Source organism: Sciurus carolinensis, chromosome 7, assembly GCF_902686445.1.
Source record: "Sciurus carolinensis chromosome 7, mSciCar1.2, whole genome shotgun sequence".
NCBI classification, from domain to species: Eukaryota; Metazoa; Chordata; class Mammalia; order Rodentia; family Sciuridae; genus Sciurus; species Sciurus carolinensis.
In genome coordinates this window covers 109,383,359-109,394,404 of record NC_062219.1, presented here as the reverse complement: position 1 = coordinate 109,394,404, position 11,046 = coordinate 109,383,359, and the positions used below count along the sequence as shown (strand labels likewise).

The following is an 11,046-nucleotide window of genomic DNA, read 5'->3' as shown; positions in this document are numbered from 1 at the left end:
ATTTATTTTTTCCTCTAGCATGAACAGCTTTTTCCAGTTTTTTACTATTATGACAAAGGACTATAAGGAAAATATTGTGGGTACTTTGTGTATGTGTATGTGTCTTTCTAGTGTACTTAACTAGAAGTGAAACTTAGAGCCTACAAGTTATGTGTGCTTCAACTTCATTAGGTAGCATCAAATGCCTAACTTTATTCTACCTGTAGTATTGAGATTTCATATGTCCTCACATTCTTATTGACACAGCATTGTCAGCCTTCTCAATTTATACCAATCTGAGGTTGGGTTGGCATTTCATTTTGTTTGAATTTACATTTTTCTGATTTTCTGATTACTCTTTTTTTATGTTTATTGAGTTTTCTTCTTTGTGAATGTCCTATTCATATTTTTCCCATTTTTCTCTAAGAGGATATGTCTCTTTTTTTCTCCCTTGTTGACTGGTAGGAAATCCTTATGTTTCCTGGATATTTATTTATTTTTTTGGTACCAGGGATTGAACTCAGAGGCACTGAACCAGTGAGCCACATCCCCAGCCCTATTATGTATTTTATTTTGAGACAAGATCTCACTGAGTTGCTTAGTGCCTCATTGTTGCTGAGTCTGGCTTTGAACTCTCGATCCTCCTGCCTCAGTCTGCTGAGCCACTAAGATTATAGGTGTGCAACACCATGCCCCACCTAGATATTTATTTTTATCCAATTATATGCCATATAAATATCTTCTTTCATCTGTGGCTTGTCTTTTAATTGTGTTGTGTATTTGTCATAAAGAGGATTAAAATTTGATATAGTCAAACTTATTATTTTACTTTTATGATTTCTAAGCCTCTTGTTTAAATAATATTTCCTAGCCTCAAAGTTAAAGAGAGATTTTCCTGTTTTCTCTTTTAAAGTTTAGATCTTATATATTTGCCTGTAATTTATCTATAGTTTATATTTGTAAATAGTGTGGGGGTAAGAATTTAATTTATTCCTCATTTGGAAATGCTATTTTTCCAACATTGTTATAAAAGAGACCAAAGTTTCCCTATTAATATTTTGGTTCCTCCCACATATGAAAAATCCCATATAAACTTGCATCTCTTTTGATATGCTCTATTGTACTCAGTGATCTTTCTTTTGGGCAATATTGCACACTCTAATTACCATAACTTTGTAAAAATTCTTGATATCTGTGTTTTGGCAATTCCTTTCACTTTATTCTTTTCAGAATTTTCTTATTTATTCTGGGACATTTACCCTTTTACGTAAATTTCAAAAACATTCTGTCAGTTTGACAAATTTCTCTGAAACCCTGTTAAGATTTTTACTGAAATGACATAGAATTTATAGATTAATATCAGAATAATCCCTGAATATTTCATATATGTGTGTGCATGTATGCACACACACACACACACACAGACAAAGGGAGAAGGAATATATGGATGAGAGAGAGAGAGGTCATATCTATTTTATATCCTTCGATAATTGCTTTATGGTATTTTCATAAAATTTTAATTCATCTTTTATTGGATTTAAGCATACTATAATCATTTTAGATATTATTTTATTCTATTATGAAGTTTATGGTGTATAGAAATACATGCTTATTTTGGTATTTTTTCAAACTTTTTCCCAGCTCTGGTGCATGAACTTTTCAAGTAGACTTAGTCTCTGTCCTTGAAAGGGGCAATGACATTATCTTTGTCTACCTTTTTTAAAACTACAGGATATAGGGAAAGGTCAAAGTTTCTAATATGACAATCAGGGCAAGGTCCAATAGGTATTTATGACAAGGTGTCTTTGCTAAAATCAGCTCATTTGCAACAATGATCTGGATGGGATCCACTTGTGTTCTTTCTTTTACCTTATTTTTTGCCCACATTGCAGCTGTATCGGTAAGTACAACTCTGCTCCTCAAAATATTTTAAGATACCAACTGTAGTGTAAATGATCAATTTTCTCTATATTTATTACCTTTCAGATTAAGCATCTTCCTGAAGGAGATGGTAAGAATCAATTCAAATACATAGTGTTTCTGAATTTTCTCTCTTGTTCAGCAAGATTAATACTTTTTTTTCTATTTTTAACAAGTATCAGATTCAGATTTTGATGAACAGAAGGACATTTCAGAAATCAATTTAGGTGGGTTCAATTTTCTTCCTTATTAATTTCTTGAAATAATTTAAAACTTAGTGATAAGATTGCTGAAAAGTTCTTACCTTCATAATACTTCATTGCATGCCTTTGGGGGGATATATTTCTTGGTACTTTATTGGGATTTGCAGTTTCTGAAAAATGGCAATATGGCAAGAGAAAGATCAGATTTTCTAGGGGAGTTTGTGAGTCTCGTTGGATCTAGAAACACAATTTTCTGTTCATGAATATTTCATATGATCAGTTTCTATTTTTTTAAAAATAGAAGGAAAAAGATGGGTGATTGTTCTGTTTGCTTAAGAAAATTAAAAGGAATAAGATTGTGGTTATATTTAGTGGGGAAAAGACCCCACCTTTTCTATCACCTTACCTATTGCCCATCACACACACGGACCGTTTGGTTAGGACATACAGCAGCATGTCAGTGGATTTCTGTTTAGGCATCCTGCTCACGAGTACTTTTCTTGGAGAAATCCATGGTCTCATTCACTACTGGAAGAAGAGAAGAGCTGAGTAGTTGTCTCTTTTCCCTGTGTCTTGCTTCTGAAATGAGAGGAAAGCCTTTACATTTCAGAGTCTTTGGCCAGGAGTGATTGAAGTAGAGACATTCGTGACCATAATAAGCGCCTTGGAGTTTGCCACAGTTTTCTATCCAGGACTTCCTGGTTCAATCTTGAAGTGAACTAAATGCTACCTTCCTCTTGCAGGAAGACAGGAAACACCTCACAGTGAGGCTGACTCACCCCAGATCATAGGTTGCAGTAATGAGGCTCTCCTCCAGGTCTTCTGACTCCTATTTCAATAGCTCAGTGCCAGCTGAAGATGACAAAATACAAAAACCCAGACCTAAGGGTTAAATCTCTCTGGCTTTGTTCCATTCACAGAGAAGGCAGCTGGTTGATATTTAATTGAAATAGCTTGAGAATGTCTGCCTGGGCAGGGTATAAAGGACTTAGTAAAGTAAATGGATGAATGAATGTAAACAATTCAGAGGACCCGTTCTAAAACAGGGCTAGGATTAGAATTAGAAATTTCCAAGTCTCATCCTTATTTATCTAGTAAAAGTTAATTATTTTACCTCTGAGCCATTTTTACTGTTTAGCTTCATCACCACCCCTGAACTGTGACCCCAGTGAAGAAATCTCTCTACTATGTATCCCTCCTCTTTTTTAGTCCATTCCAGTGAAGCCTCTAGGATTGATTGGCTTAGCCATGTGGCTAGATTCTATCCTCACAGTTGGGTTGGGAAAATCACACAGAGAAAGTTGTCAACTTTTGATTCCTTCTCTCCAAGACTCAAAAGGTTGATTTGACCTTTCTATTCTCCATCACCGACTGACTCCTCTAAGTCTGTCATTTCAGGAAATGCAGTTCCTCTACCTAGATTTCAGGTGTAGAACCTCAGAGTTTTCCCTAATCTTGTCTTTCTGTGCTGCCACACATACTTATGGATTGGATCACAGCTGACATGTGTCCATGCTGTTATTGCTCCACTCTGGTCCAAGTCTCCTCACAATGTTGTCCTGCCCTTTCAGGGAGCTCCTTGCTGCTTCTCCTTTTCTACTTTCATTCCATCCAGACCTCTCTACAGAACATGGACAGGACTCTCCTCTTAATAGTTTTCAGAGGTCCAACCTTCTAAGGACTTCTCTTCCAATATACAATGACGCCTTACAACCTTGATTCCCAAAGCATGTTCCACAGGTCAACATTGCTTGCATCGCTTAAGAGCTTCCCCAGCAAAGCGGCACTTTGAGCCCCACCCTGGGCCTACAGAATCAGCATCCCCATTTTTAACAGATCCCAGGTGATTCCAGATGATCTGACCCTGGCTTCCTCTCTGGCCCTACTTCTAACTGCTCTTCCCCTTTCTTACGTGAGCTTTCCAGGCATGCTGACCCACGTAACCATTCCTCTATGGAAGTGTCTGTCCAGTGTGTCCTCCCACAACCTGCAGCATTGGAACACCAGGAAACATGTTAGAAATGAGTGCTCTCGGACCCTGCCCAGCTTTACTGAATCAAAAGCCTCCAAGGGTTTGGCTTATCCTCCAGGATTCTGATTCTAAAGCTTGAACACATGCTCTAGGACATCAAGGCTCTCTTGCCTCTGCTGCTGCCTCTGCCTCTGCTTCCAACATGCTTCCTTTACTCCCTCCATCAGATTTCTGTTCAAATACCATGTCTGCAAGGAGGCCTTCCATGACTACCTTTCTAAAATAGCAACTGTCTCCCATCTCAGGACTCTTTCTCCCTTGCTCTCTCTCTCACTCTTTTAATTAATTATATATTTTTTTACCATCTGCCTTACTCCACATTTGTTTGTTTATGCATCTTCCCTTTCAATTAAGAATGTCATCATCTTAAGGGCTTTATTCTATTCTCTGTGGTATCCCCCAGCATCTAGAACAAAGCCTGAGATACAATAGGCACTTAGTATGTGCTACATGAACCAATTGGGTAGTGAATAGATTGAGGCTTGCTTTCCCTGGGTATGTACTTCCATGGAAAGTGCTACCCACACCCCGATCCTGGCCATGGTGACCAAGCACCAAGCCCAGGTCTGTGTGACCTTGTTCACATTACTCTGGAAGAGCTCTCCTCTCAACTTATTCCCAATCTAGACCAGGTGCCAGGAAATGCATACATTTGCTCTTGTCAAGCCTAGGCAAGAGAAGGATGAACCAGCACAAAATGCCCTTATTAAAAAGTCAACTCAGAACCTGGGTCTGACTGATAAGGAGATAGTCCTTGCTGTTTGTTGGTTTCTGACTATACTGTTGGTATAGGAATAGATCAGGATGAAGGAGGTTAAACAAATCTAGAAATTGTGTGCATAAGGAAGAAGATGAGGTGAACAGCTGCAGTCATTAGCAGGTGAAACCATAATGTCTCCTCATACTTAACACCTCCATGGTGTCAGTTGAGAGATTAAACTCAACTTTTGCCAGGTGGGCCCTCTACTACCACCTGAGGTTGTGAGACCCAGCTGATTATTCTCTGTCTTGGCTTCCCAGCTGTAAAATAGGGACTGTCTTCAGACTGAAGTATAAACTCACTGATCCTGTCTGAAATTCTTTGCATTTTACTGGGAATGCTGCTTGTCACATGAGGGTTATGATAAGAAGTGACATTCTTTTAAACACTTAGAAAGTTTTCCCATAAGGATATGCCCTTTAAGAATCTAATTTTCAGAAACAATTTGAGGCCAGGATTAAGCAATAAGCAGCAGTGGAAGGGTCTATTCTGCAAAGCATCTGGCAGCCGGTCTTTGGAGATGATTTTGAACAGATCTGTCTCCTGGCCTTTCTTATTTCAAGGGTAGAAACTTTGGCTTCACTTTGGAGGGTAGCATTATTTTGTTATGGGAGAAAGCAAAACCAGCCTATTGACCTAAGGACAGAGGCAGGAAAGTATAACAGTACGAAGGGCCCTGGACAGGAAGTCAGAGTTTCATTGCTCATTTGGTCACTGACCACCTGGTTCATCACTTCTGGTCTGTGGATTCCATTTCTTTCTTTGAAGTATGAGAGGTTCAGAGTCACCGGTCAATAAGATCCCTTCTAATTTACCTCTAGGCTTCTTAGACAAAAATCTTGTTCCAAAATTGAAAAGAGAACATAATAATATGTGATATTTTACTGGCTATTCACAGGTACTCAGAGGGAATTTTTGCCTTGGTTCCAAAAGAATTTAACCACTTAAAGATTAAAATCAAAGATTTATAATGACAAAGATGAATTTTAATGTTGGAGATGCCTTTATATAATGTTCATTCACAAATTTTTCTTAATTTTAAAATCCATTTCCAGCTGCAGGCCTGGACCTCTTTCAAGGGGACATCCTTCTGCAGGTGAGTACCTGCCAATGATACAATTAAGTGCCCCAGGACTGCTGCTGCACCACGATGAGGGGGGTGAACCTGTGCTCTGTGGCTAGCCCTGGGGTGAATTCTAATTGATAATAACATCCACAAAGACTTGAACTGTAGTTGGTAGTGACAAAAACTGGAAAACCAAACAAATAGCAGAATAGTCTGCAATTATTTAATGGTCCAGCTATTCGATTTTCCTATTAAACCAAGAATGAGAGATAAGGAAATGGACCAAGGTATGTATTGACTGTCCATTTGGAGAAATTGTGGGCCCTCTTTATTTTGTTCTTAATAATATGTCTAAAATTTTCCAGATTATCTCTAGGGACTCTCTATTGTTTTTATAATGAGAAGACAAATGTCACTAAATTGTTTGAATCACTTGAGAGATTCTATATGGTGTAAGAATTTAATGAAGGAGAAGGTCAAGGTGACCTTGAGTGCCAAGCTTCCCAGGCATCTTTGCTTGTGTTTTCACAGAATTCCAGGAATGCCCTGAGAAACCCAACCTCCAGATGGAAGTTCCCTATTCCTTACATCCTGGCTGACAATCTGGGTAATACAAGTTGCTCCTAATTAGGAGCGTCTGATTTAACTTTTCTTTCTCTCCTTCTTCCTATTCAATGACTTCAGTCTGGGACTCACCATCAATGTATAGGAGGATTTCCCAGTCTTGATGATTCTTTATCTTATGGGAAGAAAGACATGACATTACATCAAAACCAGGGTTACTTGCCCAGTCTGAGATAGAGTGTCAAAGAATAATTTTAAAATTTTAGCACACATTAAAATGATAATAAAATCAACAGCAACATAAATGAAAGCACAATGAGATAAAATTTGACATCTTGGCTGTGAAAAATTTGCACTTTAATTTTTTTAGGTGAACCTGAAAATGGTATTTTGCCAGAGGAATATATCATATGTTTGAGAAATTAAAAAGTGTATATTTCACAAGTTAATGGTCCATTTCACAATAGTAATTTCTACTTTTTTCTCTCAAGATCTGCATTTTACTCATTGTTAAAAATTGTCAGTAGAAATAAGTAACAGAAGCCATGACTGACTGACAGCTGAACATCTAGCTGAATCCATGCTTGCAAGACCCATTCTTCCTAGATAAATATCATTGTCTTCATTCACTGGGAAATTGAGTTCTTTTCCCCAATGTTTTCCAGCACACTTGCAAATTCATGGAATGCCAACATTTATTGGAGCATGATTTGAGAAACACCAACTTCTAAAGGGGTTCTTTCCCATTACAATCATTCCTCCTATTTGTCACATCTGCACTACTCTGTCACATGCCTGATTCTGCATCTCCACCAGGAATTTTGTAGAGTCTGCACCATGCTTCTGTGATGCCTAAGTCAGTGTTTCTCAGACTTTCATGTGCATGAGACCCACCTGAGAACCTTGATAACATGCAGAATAGGTCAAGGTGAGGTCTGAGATTCTGGTTGTCGAATGGTCTCCTAGGTAATGCTGATGCTGTCGGTCTCATGCAGACCCCCACTGAGTGACAGAGTGTCTCTAGCTGCAAAGAAGGTAAGAAATAAAACAGACAGAAAATAAACCTGAAATAAGGCAGTGGCAGTAAGGTCATAGCAGTACTTCTTAAGTAATACCACATGAGAGTCACCTGCAGTGTCAAAAAAAGTTTTGCCCTCTTCCGGGCCCCAACCATTGGGTTGTTTTATATTTGGGGTTATAATGAAGAAAGCTGATATGATCATTGTTACATCAGTCTGTGTGAATATACTTTTTTTAAATTTGGGGGGAAAAGTTTAGGAATAGAATTGCCTAGTAGTATATGGTAAGTGAATGTTTAATATTATAAGAGAATGTCAGTTTTCCAAAGTGACCATGCCATGTTACAACTCTTCTAAGAGTGCATGTAAGTGTTCTGTCTGTTCCACATTCTCACCAAAATTGTTGATGTTAATTTTTTTAATTATAGCTATTCTAATGATTGTGAAATGGGATCTCGTAATTTGAACTTGCACTTCCCTAATGACTATTGATTTTTAGCTCATTTTCATATGGTGTTGACTATTTAATTTTATGAAGTGCCTAACTTTTATAGTTTTTGATTATATTTTCTTTTCATCGCTTGTAGAATAATTTTATATATTATGAAGTCCTTTGTCATATTCATAGTGAATATTTTCTCTCAGTTTGTGGTGTGTCTTTCTGTTTAAGTAGTGTGTTTTGCAGGGAAAAAATTTAATTGTGACCAAGTTTGATTTATCAAGTTTTAGACCTATGGTTTTGTGCTTTATATTCTAAAAAATCTTTGCTTAACTCAAAGTCGTAATCATATTCTCCAGTGTTTTTATAGTTTCAACTTTTTGTCTATAATTTATTAGAAACTAATATTTTGTGTATAGTAGGATAGAAAGATTGGGATTGATTTACATCAATTCATTTGTTCAGCACCATTTGCTGAAATATTTTCTTTTCCTCATTACATGACTTAGCCCCTTTGTCAGAACTAATTGACTATTTAGCTGTTAATCTATTTCTGAAATCTCTGTTATGTTCTTCTTGTCTATCCTCTTGTCAATATCACTCTGTATTAATTACTGTAGTTTTGTAGTTATTCTTGAAGTAGGTTCTCCAATTTTGCTCTCCTTTTTCAAGATAGTTAAGCCTACTCTAGATCTTTTGTTTTTCTACATATATTTTGGCATGAACTTATCAATTTCCCCAATAAGGCTGCTGAGATTTTGGTAAGATTGTGTTGAACTTATACATAAAAGTTTTAGAAAATTAATCTCTTAAAAGTATAAAAACTTCTAATCCATAAATATGGCATATCTATTTATTTAGGTCTACTTAATTTCTCTCATTAATATTTTATAATTTTCATATAGAGATATTATGTGTCTTTGGTTATCCTGCCTTTATTTTGCAGGATATTTTTATTGAAAATAGAATTTGGATTTGTAGTTTACATTTTTTACTTTCAGCATTTTAAGGTTACAATTCATTTTGTCTTTCCTTTTCCCAACATTTTATTATAAGAAATTGAAATATGCACAAAGCTAAATGCATTCTACAATGAATACTTACACACTCACCACCTAGATTACAGAACTATCATTTTGTGTTTTGCTTTATTTCTTCTGTCCATCCTATCCATCCCTCAATATCCAATCCATTCTAATTTTGATGGGTTTAAAAGTAACTTTCAAAGGTTGGGGGGATAGCTCAGTGGTAGATGCTTAGCATTCTTAAGACCCTGGGTTCAATTCCCAGCATCTGAGTACATACACACACATACATACATGCATTGTAGTTCAGTGGTAAAGACTTCATTCATTACACCAGGCAGTAAGTTTGAGCCCCAGCACCACAAAAATAACTAAGTTAATAAAAAGTGAACACAAATAAATAACATAAATATTTTTCAGGCACTAGTACATGTTATGTCAATTATTTCAGCTTACATATTGTTATCTGGAGCTCAATATTTGTCAGTGGTTCTTTTTAATGTAAAATGTATATAGGGTAAAAAAAATATAGGTATACATTTTAATGAGTACTTAAAGGATTATACATCACTGAAATTTCTCTCAAGCGATGGAATGTTGTCCTCTCATGCCCTTCCCAGTTACTCCAACCCTTATTGAAGAAAACAAAAACTATTCTGTATTTGTCTTTTTGACTCATATATTTTCATATTCATATTCTAGACTTTTATATAATAGATTCATATGTTTTGGTATCATATTCCTTTGACTAAGGATTCTTTTACTCAGTAGAATATTCTTGAGATTCCTCAGTGTGGTGTGCATCAGCAATTTGTTCCTGTTTAATACTGAGTGTCATTTAGTTTATCTCAGCTTGTGTAACCATGTAGGGTTGATTCCATGTTTTGGCTACTATGAATAGAGCTTCTACACCACAGCTCCGCAAACAAAACAAAACAAGCAAGAGAAAAGACAACAAAAACCTACTACAACTATCTTTTCACATGCTTTTTAAAAATATATTTTATCTCTTCAGAATCAATACCTAAGAGCAGAATTATTGGGTCTCAGCATAACTGTAGGTTTAGTGTTAGCCTCTTTCATTTGCTTGTACAAAATGAGAGTTCAATCACTCCACAGCCTGGCCAACATTTGGTGTTGACATTGTTTTTAATTTTGGCCATTATAGTGGGCTAGTGAACACTGTTTTCTTAACTATTATCATAGCATGTGGTGATATTTTATTAATTAAATAGTTTGTATTTCCATGCTGGCTGATGATGTTGACTTCCTTTCAGCTATTCATTGGTCATTTCCCTATCTTCCCTTGTGAAATATTTGTTCAGATGGTTTAGCCATTAAAAAATCATGTTGTTTATCTATTTTTTGTTGAGTTGTAGGAATACTTATGTATTTTAGATATGTCTTTTATCAGATATATTTATGTATTTGTCAAGAATTTTGCCCCAGGTACATTGTCTTTGGTCTCCAGTGCTTTTGATGAGAATTCAGCCATCTCCATATGATGGTTCCCCTGTATGTAATGTGTCCATTTCTTCTCTAGCTGCTCTTTATTTCTGTTTTTGTAACAGTTTTCCTATGATATGCTTATGTTGATTTTCTTTGTATTTATCCTACTTGGGTTCACCAAGCTTCTTAGATCTGTAGGGTACTTTTAAAATAACAAAATCTTAGTAATATTGGGCCATTATTTTGCTCAAGTATTTTTCTATGTCTCTCCCATACTTCAGAGACTCTAATTGCACACAGTAGACTGTTCAGTGCTTCCCCCATTGTTTGCTAAAGCTCTATTCATTTTTTAAAATATTTTCTCTCTGACTCTTACCATTTCTAGTCTTCTGTTAAACTCATCTTTCTATTCTGGATATAATTCTGATATAATTTTCATTTGTTCTTTTATATCATTTCCATTTCTCTGCTGAAATTCTTTGTATAATGCTTTTTTCTTTAAGTCCTTGAATAAATATAAAATAATGATTTTCTTGGTTTGTTTCTCTATTTACTACTGTTACTTTATCTATAGATCATATTTTCCTGTG

The 11,046-nt window shown here is 36.1% G+C and overlaps 1 protein-coding gene across 1 annotated transcript in view; it reads left to right on the top strand.

Moving 5' to 3' along the window:
* Positions 1 to 1,801: 1,801 nt before the first annotated feature.
* Positions 1,802 to 11,046, top strand: part of Mep1a (meprin A subunit alpha) — a 35,794-nt gene continuing 26,549 nt past the window's right edge. Inside the window, 5 exon segments of the mRNA XM_047559338.1 lie at positions 1,802 to 1,879; positions 1,966 to 1,990; positions 2,076 to 2,126; positions 5,950 to 5,990; positions 6,492 to 6,567. Of these exon segments, the coding sequence (XP_047415294.1) occupies positions 1,811 to 1,879; positions 1,966 to 1,990; positions 2,076 to 2,126; positions 5,950 to 5,990; positions 6,492 to 6,567 (262 nt within the window). The 5' untranslated portion in view covers positions 1,802 to 1,810.